A 20171-nucleotide genomic window follows, 5' to 3' on the forward strand; every position below is an offset into this window, starting at 1 on the left:
AATCTAAACACGAGTAACCACAGCGTTCTTACCTTTTCGAGATATTGATGCAACTCTATCACCCAAGCTCAATGCTAATCCTTGGCCCTTGGATCTTATCCTCACATGTCCAATTATTGGACCATCGCTTTGTTTTTCAATACATAAGTTGGCCAATGCATCTTCACCAAATGTCGATCTTGAATACAAGTTAGCCGAAAGGAATTGGCATTCTTCTCCAATAACTGCTCCAGGAGTTAAACATTCCATATTGGTTCCCTTCATTAGTTCATCGAGGTAGTTTTTCAATGATTCTATTGGTGATTTGATGGTTATCTTATTTTCCCATTCAAATTCATTCCACATCTTACGGAATTGACTTTCAGAACATACTGCAGGTTTGATGTAATCCATAATGTCAACATGAACATCATTTAAAATGACAATTGTGGACTCATCTGAATGTTGACCATCGTAAACAATATTTCCAAATATGACCCCCGTATCAGCAGATGTAACCTTGATTGTTGTTTGAATTTTGTAGAAACCATGCGGGCCAATGTTTGTAGTAGTTGGCTTATCAACAACTTTCAAATCACCTAAGGTTGCAAATTCCACTGAAAGATTGCGCAAAGTTGTAGTTGTTTGATTAACCAAAAGAACATCCAACACAACATCGTATTGGTGTACTTTGACAAACGCTTCTGCATATATTGGATCGGAAAAACCAGTTAATTGCAAGATTTGGTTCAATCTCGACGATAAGTTTTCCTTCTTCAAATCGCTTCCTGAAGCTACAACAAGATCATCAACCACTTTCTTGGCTGACTTGTTGTCTTTATCAAGTTGTCTAAACACAATTGCATCATCTACTTGATCAGCATTTGCATGTAAATCTCTAGCCTCCTCTTCTGCCTTCTTTGCTTCAACATCGATGATTTGTGCTTTGAAGGCATCTTTGGTGTCATCAAGGAAACTCGTGGTTATTTCCTCAACATCTTCCTCATCATTCAAAATTCTAATGTAGGAAAAGATTCTATCAGCAGAATCTTCGTCAATCTTTTTGGTAACCAATGAGCTCTCTCCCAACCTTAATATGGATACCATGATCAACAATGCCTCAGCTTTCAAAGCATTTAAGATCTTAGCCTGTGTGTTCAATTTGTGTAAACGAAGTATCAATTTAATAATTGTGGATGACAATACAGCACCAAGGTAGAAATCTCCCGCAAGTAATTGTTTTCTGATTGGTGTTTTTGTCTCATCTTCGAAGCCGTTGCCATTGACATCAGCCGTCAAGGCAGATTCTGTGGCATATGTGCCATCTGGCAAAATTGTAGGACCTTTCTTTTTGTGTGGATGTTCTTCACCATCATCTCCCTCTGTGTTTGCTGGCTCTTTTGCTTTCAACTCACTAGCTATAATTGGTACTTCGCCAATGCTTGATCTGATATACTTCCATGCGTCTTGTATCAAGTGTTCATTCAATGCATACTCACCAACCACCCAAAAAGCCCCTCTAAACACCTTTCCACTTTTGACATTAGGCAAAGCCAAGATGAGTCTTTTAACTATAGAGTCTCTCAAATCAGGGAATTTTTCAACAACTTCTTTGACAAAAGTAATAACCTCATATGCCGATGTGGAGTTCAAGTCAGCAATTGAATCTAATAACAAGTCAATAACATTTGCAGCAACTTCGACGAATTTGATGGCCAATTGATGAATAGCATTGATCAATAGCTGTCTGTATTCGACATTTTTGTCGTCATTTGATGAGCTGGTGGCCTGTAATTCTTTTTTCAATAATTTGACCACATCTTCCACATTTCTGGAAGTAATGAACTCGAGAGTGACATCCAATGCCTTTTTTCTCACAGCCACATCCTGTGAAGATAAAACTCTCAATATTTCCAATGATAAATCTTGTAAAACACCAGGATGCTGCTTGTTCAACTCTTTGATTCTCTCCAATGTGATAATCTTGACGTTATTATCGGCCTCTTTATTAGCCAACTCGACAAACTTGCTTCCTGCTAATAAAATGGAAGCTGAATTTGAGCTTAAGCCAGTTAAGGCATTTGCAGCTTCGTACATGACAACATTGGACGAACTTTCAACCATTTCAGTAACCAATTGAGCATATTGTTGTTTCAAAGCTGGGTTCAATAATGAGTCTTTTTTGAAAAATTCTATAAAGCTCAATTGCAATAATGAATCCAATGTATCAATAACGCTAATATTATCCTGAATGTATTGCAAAGCAGCGTTTCTATTCAAGTCTCCAAGACAAACAAAAGCATTCCTTTTACAAACAGAATCATTTTCATCGTACAAGAAACGATAAATCAATTCATCAACATCTGGGCACAAATGATCACTAACTTTGTGGATTGACCAAAGAGCAAAAACAGCATTCTTACGTACATAAGCGTGTCGATGTTCGAGACATTGACGAACGTTGGGCACCAAAGTCTCCAACAATTCTGGTTCCTTCAATTTAGTCAAATATCTCAATGTAATACCTCTAATATATTCATTAGGATGTTGCAAATCACGTTGTATAGCATTACAGACAAGGATCATTTCATGTCTCATTTTGCCTGAGCTGTCAAGTTTAGGACAAACTTCCCAATAATGATATAACAATCTCTTCAACTCTTTACTTTTTGATGGCATGACAAATCTAATGACGTGCATCAAAAGATCGGGTAAGGGATCACCATTGAGGATAGTTATTATAATTTTCTTCATCGTATCAACCTTGACATCGTCCTTTCCTTTCTCCAACAAATTCTTATATTCATTCACTGAAACCTTACTGGCTGTGTTTGGCTCATAGATCAACGTATACCCACTTTCACTCATTATTCAGTAGCTATATTGGTCTCAATTGACGTAAATGTAAAGTTTGTAGTGTTTCAAGTTTTTATGTTTATGATCCAATTACAAAATGATTGTTATTGACGTGTTGGTTCGTCGGTGAAAAATGAGAAGAAAAAATCTTTAAACTTTTTTGAACACAAAGACACTACCACTACATTTCTTATAAGAATGGCATTTTATTAACATTAATGTATATATATATATATATATTCGCAAATTCTATTCATTCGGTATCGCTATCATTATCAGGATTGGCAAGAACCAATCTTGGATGATCTTGTTCTTCATAATCATCATACTTTTCCTGCTTTTCGTAGGAATCATTAATGTTGAATCCATGAAGGCTGGATCCATTATTTTGCGTCCCAGGGCTCTCTGCACCACTCTTGTCCTCCGATTCTTCATCAATGTCACCATATTTGTATCCACGATGTTGGTAGTAGCCAGTAATTTTGTCCGACAAACTGTCAGACGATTCACTTGACACGATCGAATTTGTTCTATTGAGGCTTGCATCGTTAATACCCTTTGTACTTCCTGTGGCACTACTCACGATACTTTGTGTATCTCCTGTAAGCACCGATCCATCGGTAGTAGTCCTCTTCAATGAATTTTCACGTGATGCCTTAGTACTGACCGATTGGTTGCGAGAACTGAAAGTATTAGCAACCGATGGGTTTGTTGTCGTGGTTCTTGCAAGGCCAATACCAGCAAAACCATCATCACCTTCATCAATTTCAGCTGCCAAAAGCCTTGGTTTCAAATGGCCATGTTTCAACTCAACACCACTAGTCTTTTTACGAGAGTTATTTCCACTAAGACCACCAGCAAGTCGCTTGTACTTTCCATTCGAATTTTCCTTTGTCGCCAGTTTGTCTATTGGTAATATTCCAACAGGTAATTTCCATCGGGACGGGCCCAGCTCATTGAATGCAGTCCCTGCACTTCTTCGTATAGCTAAAACGTAATTTGATCTTTCACCTTCTCCTGGTTTCAAACTTAGCGATCTTTTTAAACTGGCAAGATTGACATTTTTGTAAGAGTTGGAGCTCTTTATAGATCCCACAGAACTTGAATTTCGATGAAAATTACGATGTGTATTCAGTGTATTGTAGCTTTTCATTGAATTAGCATGAGAAAAGGAAAATCCAGAATTCTCGGTTAAAGTATGTTGCAAGGGTGGTTGTGGAGGTTGGCGTGGCTGAGATGGATGAGCTGGCTGCATTCCTTGCACGCGATTGAGTGCTTGCGGTTGTTGATGAAGTGAGTGGGTGGGTGATGGAAATGGAAGACTAGAGGAAGGAATTCTCGATGTGTTCGTCGATGACCTTGAAATTGGAGATCGGACACTCTGTGTAGCCGTAGATACAGCCATTGTATCTGAAGAAGAAGGATTCGTTGAGGCTTCATAATCCGTCCTTTGTCTAGTTGGGGATGCAGATGTATAGACAGATGACTTTGATGACGCAGGAGCGTCAAATACATCGTGTTGTTCTGGAATTTGTTGGTTCAAAGTTATCTCAAAGGGATTAACTTGCTCTAGACCACGAGTATCCATCATGTAGTTTTGTATTATTTGGGGAGAGTTCTCCAAAGACTCTGCTGGTGTTCGAGGAGGTGAATCCGAAGGTGAGCCTAAAAAGGAGTCAACTGGGTATGGAGTTTGCTGGCTATGTATACCTGAACCTTCCACTGCTTCACCAAGCTGATCATAAGCTTTTGACCTATTTAGATTTAGTTGTTGTACAAAATCAGGGTGTGATTCATCATACTCACGATCAAAATAAACACTATCGCCAATCGACCTGCTATCGCTGGGCGTGTATCTGATACTGCTGCTGTCCGATTTGTCAAGTTGTAAAAAATGGTCAATTTCGGATTCCAAGTCGCCTATTATATCTGCTGTTATCCCAGTTCCCATTTTATCATCCAGTTTTGGCGTCTGGGATAAAGATCTAGTACTTCCGCTTGTTCTTTCAGATCTCTGATCATGAACCGCAAAATCAAAAGAGTCTAAGTCACTTGGTGGCTTTCGCCTTAAAGGCAGAGGCTTGGGACTCGAAGAATTAGCACTTATTGAAGGACGAAGTGAGTGTAATGGAAGTAAGCTTGGTTTTAATTCCTCTTCGCGGTGTATCAGTGGAAGATTTTGTCTATTGTCAAGTAGTTTTTCTCTATTGTGGTGATCTTTTGTAACGTGATTATTCGTTTCTGTGTATAGTTCATGAGTTGGTTGCGTGGTGTTTATTTCTGGATGGTTGGGTGTTTGATGCCCTGTAAACGTGGAGTGTTGGGCACCAACAGGTGCGTTTCCTCGCAATGTGCTTGCAGATGATTTCGAATGTAAGGAATGCGCACCGTGATTAGTGGGATGTAGTGACAGGTTTAATGTAGCTGAAATAGAGCTGTTATTATTCAAGTGGGGTTTACTAAGCGGCTTTGGTTTAGGAGACGGAGACGATGATATGCCTCGAGTTGTATGTGCTTGTGACTTTTTCTCATTAGGTGAACCAGGGCCCTGGTTAAATATGGACGACAACTTTGATCCAAAGCCTCTCTTTTCTGACATGACGGATGAATGTTCGAGTATTTGATATCTAGCTTGGATCTAATGCATCTGATTCTTCTTAGGCTTAGAGTATCTGCTCCTTATTGTTGAAGTTGCTACTTTAAATGGAATGGTAGCGGACCTTGAGACAGTTCTTTCGACGTAGTAGGTTGCCTTGACACTTGCGATTTATGTTTCTTTGGTCTAGAATTGGCCTGTTGTCTGGTGCGTGTGTGTGTAATTTTTTTTTCATCTTTCATTTGTTTTGATGTAACGTTTTGTGTTGTAAATGTTGTGTCGTACAAATGAAATTAGAAGCCATATATCCATACAATTCATACTAAGATCAATCGTAAAATGAATGGAAATGTCGGGCATCCTAATAAGAGGAAGGTGCTACATACCCCAAGACTGAAAAACAACAAATTAAACGATATAAGATCAATCAAATTCTTCAATTTATACAACCAACGAGCTGACGAGCGAGAGTTGAGTAACCCTCATAAACGATTTGGTAGGAGGCGAAGTACACTCACATTGATGCCTACTATATCTGATGCATTAGAGAGTGAGTATGATGATTCCCGAAAGCTAATAAAATTTGCAAAAGAACGAATAATAGACACCTTAATCACAATTCGTTTGACGAAATCGGACGCTGTTATATATGTTAGCGATGTGTCGTATGGAGATGCAGATCCCCAATTCATGGTACAGCTAGAAAATGTACCTGCCCATATTCACAGATGTATTATTAACCTTTGGTCGAGATGTGACAGTCAGTGGAGCCTCCTTTGCACTTACAAAATAGATTTAAACAAGTTAAAAAAAGAGAGAATAGTAGTGGAGGACGACACCTTTGACATGTTTAAAGATAACTCGCTTTGTGTGAAGCTAAAAGATAGCTGGTACACGTTTCCCGACATGCTTGTATCTAGAGGACTGGCTCTTGATTGTAATCCTTACCCAGAGCCTATTTTGAAACCAATCAATTCGTACACTTTTGATCAACTCCGATCTATAGACAATATTACAAGATCACTCAAGGAGCTTGAGGCGTCCAAAACTAAACTAAAACAGCAAATCCACAAGTACATTCATAACATAGATTTCAATAACGTGAATAACATTCCAACACTATTGGACCAGTTGAATCACAAATCCAAAGCATTGGAACTAGATATTAAGAAAACAAAAGCAGCTAATGAAGCTAGCAAAAGCCATATCTATAGTGTCAAACAAAAGATCAGTGATGCTAATGAGTTATTGTCAGATTTCGAAAATGTGCGTGAGTTGATTAAAGATAAATTCGAAATATATGATCACGAGATTGCAAGTGTGAAAAAGAGTAGAGTTGGCGTCAAGAATGAGATCAAGAAAAGACTAAAGAATGACGTTTTGGTGATAAATGAAGTGTTACCTATTCGCGACATTTCCTCGGTGTGCTTTTCGATACTTGGGTTTGAGTTTCCTCACAACTTGAAATCTTTGAAAGATATTTGTTATTACAATACAAGTGGTTTGAAGAACCATTACTATGAGCCTAATTTTGATTCGGAATTTCAATGGCATGAATTCACAATCTCCCAAGTCAATGCCAGTTTATCATTCATTGTTCAATTGCTTACTATACTATCCAAAATCACAGAAACTCCGCTCTTGTACAAAATGGTCCTTTTCGGTAACCGAAGCTTCATCATAGATGAGAGCAAAGTCTACCCCATAGCTGGGAAAAATCCATCAAATGCGACCCCGCCATACAAATTCCCGTTATACTTTGACTCAAAGGATGTCAATAACGAAAAAGTTTTAACCAGTCAAGGATCGATAGTCATGAATCAGGAATTTGAGTATGGATTAAAGTTGTTAAGTCGAAATATCTCACGGTTAGTTGGCTATATCAAGGATGATATATACGATGACTCTAGTTCAGGGTCTATCCCCAGTGATTGTCAAGATAACTTTTTGTGGAATTTAAAGTATTTGGAGCTCTTGATGACTGCTTAATTGCAAAGATTGAACCCTATATATTAAGCCCTATTTACTGCTATCATAGAAAAACTCGTGGTATCATAATTAGTTTGAGCTTTACCTCAGCCTAGACTTCTTTTTCCGTGAGGAGTGAAATCATCTTTAAAAAAGAGCAACAATTAATCCTCCAATCACAGCGCCGAAAGGGGCAACTACCCCGGGTGCCAACCCCGATTGGGTTGCTGCTTCTGCTTTAGAAGCCGACTTTGCGGCCGCAACTGCTGCCTTAGAAGAATCAACGGTATTTTGGGGATCATATGATGTCGTTGAAGCAACTGAAGGCTCACCTGTATCTTCAGATGCTGATGTGCTTGAGGCAGTACTTCCATTTGACTGTGACGTACTATCATTACTTTCATCACCTGATGAGCTTGAACCGCTTGATCCCCCTGATCCCCCACTGCCGCCAGCAGCTGCTTCTATTCTTGTGTACCAGGGTATATTTGTAGCATAGCTCTCCAACTGGCCAATGTTCAAATCATTATTGTCGAGCAAAGTTGTGTAGGAAGTATCGGTGTATGTCAATACTTGCGTAGCTAAAGTTGATAATACTCCAGGAACATCATCAGCAGTTCCGAAAAACTTTATATAATCAGTTCTATGATCTTGATAATCCCCAACCAAAGCGGTTAAAAATTGAACGTCCGATTGATCTGCGGCACGGGCAGATAATATGAAAGTAGCAAGTGATGCGAGTAATGTGAGTGAAAGTTTCATTGTTGTGTGTGAATGTGAACAAGGGGAGTTTAATTTTATTGATGATAATATGCTATGAACTGTTTTGAGATATTATAAATGTGATTTGAAACAGTACACTGTGAAATCAGGAAAAAGAATATACTAGCTTTTAAAATGCAAAAGGATGAAAACGTTGATGTTATTCAAATCAATGTATGTTGAATGAAGAAAGGGTTGATTATGGACCAAATTGTGGAGAGAAAGATGTTGTCTTATATACCCATATATAATGACACAATTGGAACAAGAATTTTTTTTTTATCATTACTTCCTAATTAGGAAATTTACAAAAACAATAGGATTTATCGATAATTTCCTAACAAAGAATCTATTACATCAAAGTCTTAGCTAAACATACAAAGTCGGTGGCCAAGTTTGGATAAGAGAGTCTTGAAATGTATGGCCCGCTTTGTCTCAGTGATCTATAGGATCGGAATTATTAAGACAGATGATGGAAATGTTGACCTCTAAATTAGAAAAGGTCCACTGGGCGAAGCGCACAATAAGCTGCCTCAGGTATGGTATTTTATTGCATAGGCTCTGTTCAGGGAACCATATGTTTCGATTGGGTCAAATCTTTAGCCATGTAGGAGATGGTATTGAGGAGAGTTGGATGAATCCAGAACTGAAGTTATTTTTCTCGAAGCTAGTTTGTGTGAAGCTGCAAGCGAAGATTTGCTTCCTTGATTTAGAATGAGAATGCACATTAAGCAAATCAGGGCTAGCTTCAATCAAAATGAGCTTTATGTAAAAGCAATGGATACTCAGCAACAATGTAGCAAAACGATGGATGGGGTTTGCTTCCAGAAATATACCCTGTCAATACGAAGTTGATTATCCATGATTTCATTAAGCAGGGACTAGTGGGTATGTTGAAAGGTTCTTATCATAGCTGCAACTGCTAGGTGATGTAGAGCACAACGTAGAGTGTTGGTTTTGGCACACAGAATATATGCTTGAGGACGCGTTCACCAGATGATTCATAACAATTCCTTTCTTAATTTATGAATAACTATCTCAAGCGTAGTCTAAACTTAGTGCCTGTAATGTAAAAAAGAGTAAGACTTCTCTCGCCTTGCATTGCGTAATGTAACTTTCTAATACAATTTCGGCTCCTCTTGTGAACATAAAAACAAGTTGCAATAAAGATACAAATAGAATCAAAAAGAGTAGCCATTTCCGCTTAAAAAGCTCATTTATTGCACTCGGGCGCCCATTGTTCTACTTCCGGGATAGGCGTCGTTTGGTTAATCCATGCCTTAGGATTAGTTTTGTCCTATTTACTAAGCCTTCCTTTCACCTATTTAAACGCTTTCTTGAAGATGTTTATTTTTAGAAACTTTCCAAAAAAATACCCCTATTAGCAATACAAGTCATCAACTGTCCGAATTAAGCTCGAATAGCTATCTCATTACTATTGTCATATCATACCATGGGGGCCATTAATGGATTATTTCATGAATAGGGCAAATCGGTCCCCCCCCCCTGCCAAGAAAAAATTTTGAGTGGCTTCTCGTATTAGTATGTCAAAGTTAAAAAAAGCCACAAACGAACGGTTCATTCGCGCCATCTCGAATACATTGTTTATTAGAGTAAGTCGTATATAGAGCTACTTTGATTTCTAAATGGATAATAAGAATAAGCTCGTTAGGATTACTAGAAACTCTAAATGTTGCAGATAAACGTAAAGACTATCTCTCTTACAACAACAATAAACCAGCAACAGCAGCTAATGAACCAGCACCAATACCAGCAACACCGATAACGTTGGCATCACCTGATGAAGATTTCGATGAGGAAGCAGTTGAGGAGCTTGAAGAACCTGACTTGGAAGCAGCACTAGCATTTGAACCTGACTTGGATTCAGATGAAGATGAACCCGACTTTGAAGAAGCACCTGAGGACTTCGATGAGGCGCCTGAAGAGGCTGAGGAAGCACCTGAAGAGGCTGAAGAAGCACCTGACGAGCCTCCAAGGACAGCAGATGAAGCCCTTGAAGCAGCACTATCGGTTCCACTTGAGATAGCGGAGGAGACCTTTGAGGTGGCCTTAGAAGCAGCACCTCCGCTAGATGAATCGTCAGCGTAAGTGGTGGCAACAACTGTCAATAAGGTGAATAAAGTAGTAGAAAATTTCATGGTAATTAATAAATTCAAAGTGATTTGGTTTAAACACAGTAAATTAGTTTCAATGGAAATTGGGCTGGTATTTATAGGCAAAGAAATAACAATTTCGTATTCTACAAAACTAAGTCATCAGTGTTTGTGTTCAAAGATTGCTATTAATAAAAAACCTCGATTTCAAAATCAATCACCACTGTGTACTTGTGTATTTCAATTCTCTATCCACAGCCCCCAAAGAAAATCCCTCAAATTCACTTTCCTTCTATAAATTATTACTTCACATACATTTTTTATACAATATGGGGCTTAGGAGAATCCATTTAGTATGTGCTACGGCATTTAGAGGCGTTTCTGCTTTATGTGGCCTCAAAGTCAGTGGGTGTACATAATTTAAAACTGTGTGGAATTCTAAAAATAAAACCTATGTAATTTCGTATGTACGTTATTTTTATATTTAGCCGCTTATATGCTAAGTTTAGTATTACGGTTTTGTGATACTCTTTGCGCATTAACAACAAACCCATGAACCACAATTGCATTTCAATTGTTTACAATAGCATAATTCAGCTCTCTTTTTGGAGCAATAGACGGTTATGAGCGTATGAGAATAATAGGGGCTATGTCTGACAAACAAGTCTCCATTCGAAGATAGAGTGTACCGGTTTTTAATCAATTTAACAAAGACGCCTCGAGAAAGTAGAATGTTCTTGTAATACAATTGGATTTTAGTCTGAAGTCATTGAAAATGTGCAAAGAGATATACTATAGAGTGCTTTATCCACGGTTGCTGTTTCTATCGTTTTCATGTCAACTGGAGTTACAAATGTTTTAGTTTGCAAAATATAAACTTTAATGGTGAAAATTTCATAGCAACAAAAAAATACCATACCACGTGGGAATTGAAAGATTGCTTGAGCCGTTAGCAAAGTTCAAAGTGTATGCATTGTCACTTAAATGGGTCAAGGTTGTGGTGGGATAACTCCAAAGTAGCAATTGGACCTGTCATCAAGCACCAACAATGGCTACACCTCACATCAATGGAAAGACTCCCCAGATGTTTGCCAAGATCCTGGGGAAAATAACGCCAAAAAAAGAATAAAAAAATAATCGTACATTAAAAATTTCTTACAAACAAAGATTCAATACTCTACTTAGCTACACTTTTTACCCCTGAAATGGACCTGCAGCCAAGCAAAGATTTCTTCTCGTAAAATGGACATTAAAAACTGGAGTCTTTTTTGTGAAAAATGCAGTCATGTGGTCGCTGCTAGCAATCACATCTCTTCTGTTCAATTGTTGTTGCTGCTGTTGTGGACCTTTCTTCTCTTCACTCCCTTCACTATTATTTACAGTAACAAATGCTTCTGGTTCTGGTCCTGCATCATTGGTGTTTTTCTTAACATCCCAAACTCTCACACTATTGTCTCCTGAACCACTAACCAACACGGTTCCATCGCGCGAGAAGGACAAGGAGTATATAGAGGATCTACCATGACCTTTCATCGTTTTCAATCTTCTTCCCGTGCCAATATCCCATAGATTAATCACATTATCCTCTCCTGCACTAGCGAGCCACCTACCATTTGGCGAGACGGCAAGGCAATTGATGGCATTTGTATGGCCCATGAAAATTCTAACACAATGACCATTATGAACATCCCACATTCTACAAGTTCTATCACTTGATCCAGTAAAGACGTAGTTTGAATTTGGATGGAACTCGACACAATCGACGTCATTTATATGTCCAGCAAATATCCTCAATGGGTAGATATGGTCAGTTGCCCATAATCTAGCAGTTTGATCATGTGAAGCCGTTGCAAAGTAATGGCCCAATGGTGAAAACTTGACATCCCATACGGGTTGATTATGTCCTTTATATGATACCAATGCCGTGAATGTGTCCAAAGACCAAAGACGTACCGTTTTATCTTCAGAACAAGTGAGAAGGAATTTGTTATCGGGTGAAAAAGAAATCCCATATATAGGACCACTATGTCCAATTAATTTCCTCGAGTTTTCGGGGAACTGATGATTCTTGCGGTCTTTTTTAACAGCTGACTCAAGAGGCTTACCATCTAAACTCCATATTCTGACATAGCTTCCTTGAAAACCCGCTGCAACAAGTGTTGAGTCTTCGTTGAATGCAACACAGGTCATTTCATTGTTTGTATTGTGAAAGGTGTACATACAAACAGAAGGAGAACTAGCTTGTATCGTACCCAACTTTATCTTAGATCTAGAATCTTCAACTTGTAAAATCATCTTCTTGATGTCGGTTGCATCTTTCATTGGTAAAGGTAATGAATCTTTTGCTGGCGAATCAACATCTGGCTTTGTTAATTCTTGAAACTCTTCACTAAGTGTTTTACCATTAACTGGCAGTACCTTTCCATCCTTCACCTTCAACTCGGCCTCTACTTCTTTGCTAACTTCGGTATCCAATGGCATCTTACCTAACTTTACCTCCTTTTCGCTATTGAACTTCTCCAACTCATTTGTATTAGCAAAGTACTCGGATATTCCTTCTTCTGGATTGGCTTCACCTTCTTGGTCAATCTTGTCAGGTCTATTTTTGGAAATAACGGGATCCAAATATTGATTAATCATACGTATCAAAATTGCACCACCAACAGCCTCATTCTCATGAAGGAAATACAACAACAAGTTGAGTGATGTCTTTGACACCAATATTCTATATCTGTGCTTTCTATAGGCTACCGCCACTTCATTCTCTTGTATATGTTCAGGTAACGATAAACCGGCGAACTTCCTCACCTCGACGCCATGTAAAATCAAATGATCGGACTTGTATTTGTCAAAAAACTGCTTGGCTTTAACTTCATACCCTTTTGTTATCAAGTCCAAGAAACAATGTATAAACAAAGGATACAATACTCGGGATAATTCAGGCTTGTACAAGTCCAATGAAGATTCGACCCATTTCCTAAGCATCGAATAAGCCATAAAGTAAGTATCGGGGTCATTTTCAATTCTAGTTTTGGCTTCCAATGCTTTCAATTGTCTCAAATCAGCTTCTTTGGCCAACCTTACCTCACGGTCCTTTGTTTCTTGTAGCTCACGCTCAACTTTTGACTGTTTCTCTTTGAGTTCTCTCAACTCTTTGGCGTCTTTGTTCAACTTGTCTTCCATATTGACAACCAACTCACTTGGTGATACTAATTCTGTGGTTGCAGGAGTGGCAGGGGCGCCTGCTGGGGTTGGTGTGTTTGTGCTCTCCAACCGAAGCATAGATTCTGTTCTGTGGTACCCCTTTTTGTTTAAATAGTCAAGCACTATTCGATTTAAGTCGGCCTGTGAGTATTGAGGCTGATTGCTTCTGACTTGTTGCTGTTGCTGTTGTTGCGCAGGACGTGGAGCTTGAGATTGTAGTGGTACAGATTGAGAAGAGCTCTGCGTATTAGCTATAGGCGCGCCCGTTGCATTTTGCTGAGCATCTGACAGCATCCGCTTAGCTTCGTTATTCATGCTTGATACCTGTTGGCAATGATTGATGGTGGTATTGAAATTTCAGTTCTTTGACCTCGAAACTTAATTTTTTTTATTTGGTCGCAAGTGAAGAAGTATTCTTTCTGGTAGCATCGAACTACTGGCAATGTTGGTAATAAGAGATTGAAAATCGATATCGAGAAAACGGTCCCTGATAAATGATAGCTAATGGTGCTTTGAGTTGATATTCTCACTTCTGGGACAGTTTGGGGTGGAAAAAGACCGAGGTAGATGTGATCATTGAATTTACCTGTTAAAGGTAAGAGAGTACGCGAACTAAGTCTATTGAAACAACCGATGCCACTTCCCAGCGATTTGGATGACAAAGAGATTTAAATTTAAAGACGTGAAGTGTGAGTTACTTGGAAAGTAAGAGATTGCAGTTAGGTTTTATGATTTCACCACTACATAATTTTGCAACCATTTCGAGAGGAATTAGTAGCGTATAGCAGCTTGAGTTATTAGGGTTGGTGGTTTAAAGATTGTTCCTTTAGCAACTCATCGTCTTCGTGTAGGCAATATTTGAGTATTAGTCTTTTCCCTATTAATTCTGCCTAATTTTTTGAAAAGGAAGAGAGATTTATGCCCAATTTTGTTGCAAAATATTTAATGATAAAATAAACTTTCGAGGTTTTTAGCCTCATTGTGTCATTATCATGCCAATACAAGGATAATCATACACCAAAACAAAACCACTTTCAAAATGGGCAATTTCGGTTTAATTCAAACCCAAGAACTTTTACTTTTTAGCTCTCTGAATATGGTTTTACTTTGGAACGAGTCATAAATTGGGCGAATGGTCTAGTGGTATGATTCTTCGTTTGGGTATTCTCAAGCCTGAGCAATAAGTTTCGAAGAGGCCCTGGGTTCGATTCCCAGTTCGCCCCATTTTTTTATTCGATCACATCTTTATTTGAATTTTTTTTGCCTTACTTGAAACAACAACCTGTAAAGCCCAATTTTAAATACTTGAGAACGGTCAGTACCCAGACTCGTCATCAATGTCAAGCGTAGGTATTACCTTTGATTCTTTTTCCTTTTCGAAAATTACCACCCGGTAGCGTCAACATCTTGAGAAAACGGAAAAATGTTTTGACGTGTTATTTAGATATCAAACATCATCAGAAGTGTACACGAGTAATCTACAGAATAACGATGTTGCAATTAGCCACCCTACTATTATTCACCACCGCTACATCAGCAAACCTATTTGATTTCATCAACCATCAATTCGGTGGAGCAACACAACACGCACAAGGTGTCAAAAACCCACAAGATTATGAGAACCTAATGCTTAACACACAATGTAACAAATATTTATGCCCTGATACCGGAATTTGTGTCGATGCCCCAAAATTCTGTCCTTGCCCGTATCCATCGTCCCAATTGAGATGCTTTTTGCCCGATGGAAGATACATTTGTATATCGAAGCCAGCAGGAGAAGGTATTTCGGAAAAGTATGATGATCCTAAGACAAACTTCAAAATAGATGCTAAAGATGACAACATACGTGATTGTGGATGGATTAGTAGAGCATGGAGAGGGTTGTGAGTGTGTGATGTGATGTATATTATTGCACTTTTCATTAGAGTGTTCGAACAACTGCATTTGGGATGAGCTCACCGTGCTTTCGGGAAGAGACAGAAGTGGAGTCGATTATAGGAGACGAACAGCTATGGTTGTTTTGAACCTCCTTTTCTAAATTGTCATATAGATAACTTATTCATGGATATTCTGCAATATAAAGCCTGACACTGATACGAGCATCCACTCAAAACCGAGTCTAATAAGTAAAGAAGAAAGGTATGGTTATTTCTTTTTCTTGAACAACAGAAGTCTAATATGTGTTGTTCTACTCTAAATTAGTTATTTGAAGTTATTCGCTACCATTCTCTTATCCGTATTAAGTAAAACGCGGTAAAATGATTTTAATCTGAGTCATAGACAAACACACTGAAAAATTTTTTTATAATTTTTCACGCATATCAAGTTATCAGTAATCAAATTTTATAACAAATCCATTGGTCCACCACAAGATATTTATTCATTAAACACAACAACACGCACACATACACACCCATTTCTTATGCTTAGAGTTAGAACCATAAGACAGGGTAATACAGTAGTACCCTACCTTCACAAAAGATGTTTAGCTACACAAGGATTCAGCTACCCTGTTCCTCCAGAGTATGAATCAAGAACCCCGCCCTATTCAAAATTAGTTGACAAACTTGCGACAGTTAAAAAAATAGTCAACAATCAGCCGTTGACTCTTGCTGAAAAGATTTTGTATTCTCATTTATGTAATCCCGAGGAAAGTCTCACTTCATCAAATGTTAACGATATCAGAGGTAAAGAATATTTGAAATTAAACCCCGATAGAGTTGCGATGCAAGACGCATCTGCTCAAATGGCTTTGTTACAATTCATGACCTGTGGTATGAGTTCAACTGCAGTCCCAGCATCAATACATTGTGATCACTTGATTGTGGGAAAAGATGGTGCATCTTCGGATTTGACCAAATCAATTGCAACCAATAAAGAAGTGTTTGATTTTTTGCAAAGTTGTGGTGAGAAATATGGTATTCAATTTTGGGGACCAGGATCAGGTATCATTCATCAAATTGTCTTGGAAAACTTTTCAGCTCCTGGGTTGATGATGTTGGGTACTGATTCACATACACCGAACGCTGGTGGTCTTGGTGCTATTGCCATTGGTGTTGGTGGTGCAGATGCTGTTGATGCATTGACAGGAACACCATGGGAGTTGAAGGCACCAAAAGTTTTAGGTGTCAAATTGACGGGTAAGATGAGTGGTTGGACATCACCAAAGGATGTTATCACTACATTGGCAGGTATTTTAACCGTCAGAGGAGGTACAGGATATATTGTTGAATATTTTGGTGATGGAGTTGCCAACTTGTCATGTACTGGTATGGCTACTATAACTAATATGGGTGCTGAGATTGGAGCTACCACATCCATATTCCCATACCAAGAAGCTCACAGAAGGTACTTGATTGAGACGAATAGAGAACCAGTAGCGAATGCAGCAGATGCAGTAAATAAAGAAGTAAAATTCTTACAAGCTGATGAGGGTGCTGAGTATGACAAGGTTATCGAAATCAACCTTTCTGAATTGGAACCACACGTTAATGGTCCATTTACCCCTGATTTATCAACTCCAATTTCCAAATTTGGAGAAACTGCACAAAAAGAAGGTTGGCCAGAAACTGTTTCAGCTGGTTTAATTGGATCTTGTACAAACTCATCCTATCAAGATATGTCAAGAGCCGTCTCCATTATTAAACAAGCAGAAGCGGCCGGATTAAAACCAAAAATTCCATTTTTTGTTACGCCAGGTTCGGAACAAATTAGAGCAACGATTGAAAGAGATGGACTTATAAGTACATTTGAAAAAAATGGCGCTATTGTTTTGGCCAATGCTTGTGGTCCATGTATTGGACAATGGGATAGAGTTGATGTGCCCAAGACATCTACTGAATTTAATGCGATTTTCACTAGCTTTAATAGAAATTTCAGAGCTAGAAATGATGGAAATAGAAACACCATGAATTTCTTGACGTCTCCAGATATGGTTACGGCAATGATTTACTCAGGTGATATCAATTTTAACCCAATGACTGATAGTATTAAATTGGAGAATGGCGAAGAGTTTAGGTTCCAGCCACCGGAGGGAGTTGATTTGCCAAATAAGGGATTCATCAAAGGTAGATCAGAATTTTATCCTGAACCAAATCCACAACCAAAACCAGAAGTACCAGTTAGTGTTAGTCCAACATCCGACAGATTACAATTATTGGAACCTTTTGAACCATGGAATGGTGACGAGTTGTCAACCAATGTACTACTCAAAGTCGAGGGAAAATGTACTACCGATCACATTTCTGCTGCTGGTGCATGGTTGAAATACAAGGGTCATTTGGAAAACATTTCATACAATACTTTAATTGGTGCTGTCAACAAAGAAACTGGTGAAGTTAATAAAGCATACGATTTGAATGGTGACTCATATGGTATTCCTGAATTGATGATGAAATGGAAAGATGACAAAAGACCTTGGGTCGTTGTTGCTGAACATAACTATGGTGAAGGTTCAGCCAGAGAACATGCTGCATTATCACCAAGATTTCTTGGTGGGTCAGTAATTTTAGTGAAATCATTTGCAAGAATCCACGAAACAAATTTGAAAAAACAAGGTATGTTGCCATTAACTTTTGCTAACGAAGAAGATTATGACAAGATACTGGCGGGTGATTTAATCACTACGATTGATTTGAAAGATATGATTGCCAAAGATGGAAATAATGGAGGAACATTGAGATTGAAAGTGACAAAGAGAGATGGACCAGAATTTGAAATTTTGGCTAAACATACAATGTCAAAAGATCAAGTTGAATTTTTCAAAGCTGGATCAGCTATTAATTATATTGGTAATTTGAAAAAGCAAGAGGCAAGCGCTTGATTCAGGTGAATGTGTATATATTTATTTTGTATAAAAATCTTTGACAATAGAAATTCTGCATTAGAAATGAATAATCAACAAACCTAAGCATCAATCAATGTATCCTTCTTTTTGTCGTCATCATCGTCACCATCTTCTTCATCGTCATCATCGTCATCACCTCTATCTCTTCCATAATATTCGTCTAAAATCTTTGGACTAATTCTGTTCAACAATTCTCTTGGATAGATTCGTAACAATGACCAAGCAAGATCCAATGACTCAATAATTGTTCTATTTTCATAAGCACCTTGATTAATAAAATTCTTTTCAAACTTCTCCAAGAATTCCAATGACAATTTATCTTCAGTTGACAATGCTTCTTCACCAACAACAGCCTTCATAGCAGCAGCATCTTTACCAATGGCATATTTAGCATACAATTGATTAGATACATCACCATGATCTTTTCTTGTTCTTCCTTCACCAATTGCCGATTTCATCAAACGTGATAATGATGGCAACACATTAATTGGTGGGTAAATAGCTCTATTATGTAATTGTCTATCAACGAAAATTTGTCCCTCAGTAATATAACCAGTCAAATCAGGAATTGGATGGGTAATATCATCGTTAGGCATAGTCAAGATTGGAACTTGAGTAATGGACCCATTTCTACCTTCAACTCTACCTGCTCTTTCATAGATTGTTGACAAATCGGTATACATGTAACCAGGATAACCTCTTCTACCTGGAACTTCTTCTCTAGCAGCAGACACTTCTCTCAACGCATCAGCATAAGACGACATATCGGTTAAAATAGTCAACACATGTCTTTCAGTTTGATAAGCCAAATATTCAGCAGTAGTTAATGCCAACCTAGGAGTAATAATTCTCTCAATTGTAGGATCATTAGCCAAGTTCAAAAACAATGAAGTTCTTTCTAATGATCCATTTTCTTCGAAATCTTGTTTGAAAAATCTTGAGGTTTCCAAGTTAACACCCATTGCCGCAAACACAATTGAGAAATTTTCTTCATGGCCATCATGAACATCTTTAGTTGGACGAACCAAACCTGCTTGTCTACAAATTTGAGCCGCAATTTCATTATGTGGTAAACCCGAGGCTGAGAAAATAGGAATCTTTTGTCCTCTAGCAATAGAATTCATAGTATCAATAGCAGAAATACCAGTACTAATCATTTCTTCGGGGTAAATACGAGCATATGGGTTAATTGGTGATCCATTAATATCCAAATATTCTTCAGCGAAAATCTTGGGCCCTTTATCAATAGGTCTACCTGATCCATCAAAAATTCTACCCAACATATCCTCACTCACAGGGATTTTCAAATTCTCTCCAGTAAATTCAACTCTTGTTTTTTTGACATCAATTCCCGAAGTACCTTCAAAAACTTGAACAATGGCTTTTGAACCTCTAATTTCCAAAACTTGACCTTGTCTAACTGACCCGTCGGGTAATGTTAAATTGACAATTTCATTGAAACGGGGGAACTTGACATTATCAACAATGACCAATGGACCATTAACACCACCAACGGTATTGTAATTAATTCTAGGACTGATTTTGAAACCTTCAGTGACGGCTTTCTTGTTCAATTCAAACAATTCTTTATCTGAAAGTGACATCTTATGCGTTGTATACCCTTGTGAGATGGACCTTACAGTATATTGCTTTGCGTATGGGATGGAGTGTAGGTTGATAAAGTGTAAATCTGATAAGAGAGACTGGATGTTTTGTCGATTTTTCTGTTTGGTGAAACTTTGGCTTGCGAACAAAATTAATTAATTACATCCATACACCAATACAAGCAGAAAAATAGACACCATTATACTTAATATGCGGCGTAAGATATACCCCCTCCTACTTC

General features: G+C 38.2%; 9 protein-coding genes and 1 non-coding gene across 10 annotated transcripts; 4 read left to right on the forward strand and 6 right to left on the reverse strand. All coding sequences in view use genetic code 12, as the record gives it.

Moving 5' to 3' along the window:
• Positions 1 to 3: 3 nt before the first annotated feature.
• On the reverse strand, positions 4 to 2847 carry CORT_0D05370 (Sec26 protein; the record flags this gene model as incomplete). The annotated part of the gene is made up of 1 exon (XM_003869462.1): positions 4 to 2847. One exon carries the CDS (start codon positions 2845 to 2847, stop codon positions 4 to 6), a length of 2844 nt encoding a protein of 947 aa, XP_003869511.1.
• Positions 2848 to 3088: 241 nt separating this feature from the next.
• On the reverse strand, positions 3089 to 5434 carry CORT_0D05380 (hypothetical protein; the record flags this gene model as incomplete). The annotated part of the gene is made up of 1 exon (XM_003869463.1): positions 3089 to 5434. The coding sequence occupies one exon, from the start codon at positions 5432 to 5434 to the stop codon at positions 3089 to 3091; it is 2346 nt and encodes a 781-aa protein (XP_003869512.1).
• A 336-nt stretch (positions 5435 to 5770) lies between these two features.
• CORT_0D05390 (hypothetical protein) lies at positions 5771 to 7420 on the forward strand (the record flags this gene model as incomplete). The annotated part of the gene is made up of 1 exon (XM_003869464.1): positions 5771 to 7420. One exon carries the CDS (start codon positions 5771 to 5773, stop codon positions 7418 to 7420), a length of 1650 nt encoding a protein of 549 aa, XP_003869513.1.
• A 126-nt stretch (positions 7421 to 7546) lies between these two features.
• Positions 7547 to 8161, reverse strand: CORT_0D05400 (Rbr2 cell wall protein; the record flags this gene model as incomplete). Its single annotated transcript, XM_003869465.1, has 1 exon — positions 7547 to 8161. One exon carries the CDS (start codon positions 8159 to 8161, stop codon positions 7547 to 7549), a length of 615 nt encoding a protein of 204 aa, XP_003869514.1.
• Positions 8162 to 9882: 1721 nt separating this feature from the next.
• CORT_0D05410 (Rbr1 protein) lies at positions 9883 to 10320 on the reverse strand (the record flags this gene model as incomplete). The annotated part of the gene is made up of 1 exon (XM_003869466.1): positions 9883 to 10320. The coding sequence occupies one exon, from the start codon at positions 10318 to 10320 to the stop codon at positions 9883 to 9885; it is 438 nt and encodes a 145-aa protein (XP_003869515.1).
• A 1149-nt stretch (positions 10321 to 11469) lies between these two features.
• On the reverse strand, positions 11470 to 13794 carry CORT_0D05420 (Taf5 protein; the record flags this gene model as incomplete). The annotated part of the gene is made up of 1 exon (XM_003869467.1): positions 11470 to 13794. The coding sequence occupies one exon, from the start codon at positions 13792 to 13794 to the stop codon at positions 11470 to 11472; it is 2325 nt and encodes a 774-aa protein (XP_003869516.1).
• An 811-nt stretch (positions 13795 to 14605) lies between these two features.
• On the forward strand, positions 14606 to 14702 carry CORT_0_Pro(TGG)_61. Its single transcript has one exon. It is a non-coding gene (tRNA).
• Positions 14703 to 14970: 268 nt separating this feature from the next.
• On the forward strand, positions 14971 to 15366 carry CORT_0D05430 (Ylr104w protein; the record flags this gene model as incomplete). Its single annotated transcript, XM_003869468.1, has 1 exon — positions 14971 to 15366. One exon carries the CDS (start codon positions 14971 to 14973, stop codon positions 15364 to 15366), a length of 396 nt encoding a protein of 131 aa, XP_003869517.1.
• A 535-nt stretch (positions 15367 to 15901) lies between these two features.
• CORT_0D05440 (Aco2 aconitate hydratase 2) lies at positions 15902 to 18301 on the forward strand (the record flags this gene model as incomplete). The annotated part of the gene is made up of 1 exon (XM_003869469.1): positions 15902 to 18301. The coding sequence occupies one exon, from the start codon at positions 15902 to 15904 to the stop codon at positions 18299 to 18301; it is 2400 nt and encodes a 799-aa protein (XP_003869518.1).
• Positions 18302 to 18384: 83 nt separating this feature from the next.
• Positions 18385 to 19929, reverse strand: CORT_0D05450 (Vma2 vacuolar H(+)-ATPase; the record flags this gene model as incomplete). The annotated part of the gene is made up of 1 exon (XM_003869470.1): positions 18385 to 19929. One exon carries the CDS (start codon positions 19927 to 19929, stop codon positions 18385 to 18387), a length of 1545 nt encoding a protein of 514 aa, XP_003869519.1.
• Positions 19930 to 20171: the final 242 nt, after the last annotated feature.

The sequence above is a fragment of the Candida orthopsilosis genome, assembly GCF_000315875.1.
Source record: "Candida orthopsilosis Co 90-125, chromosome 4 draft sequence".
Taxonomy (NCBI): domain Eukaryota; kingdom Fungi; phylum Ascomycota; class Pichiomycetes; order Serinales; family Debaryomycetaceae; genus Lodderomyces; species Lodderomyces orthopsilosis.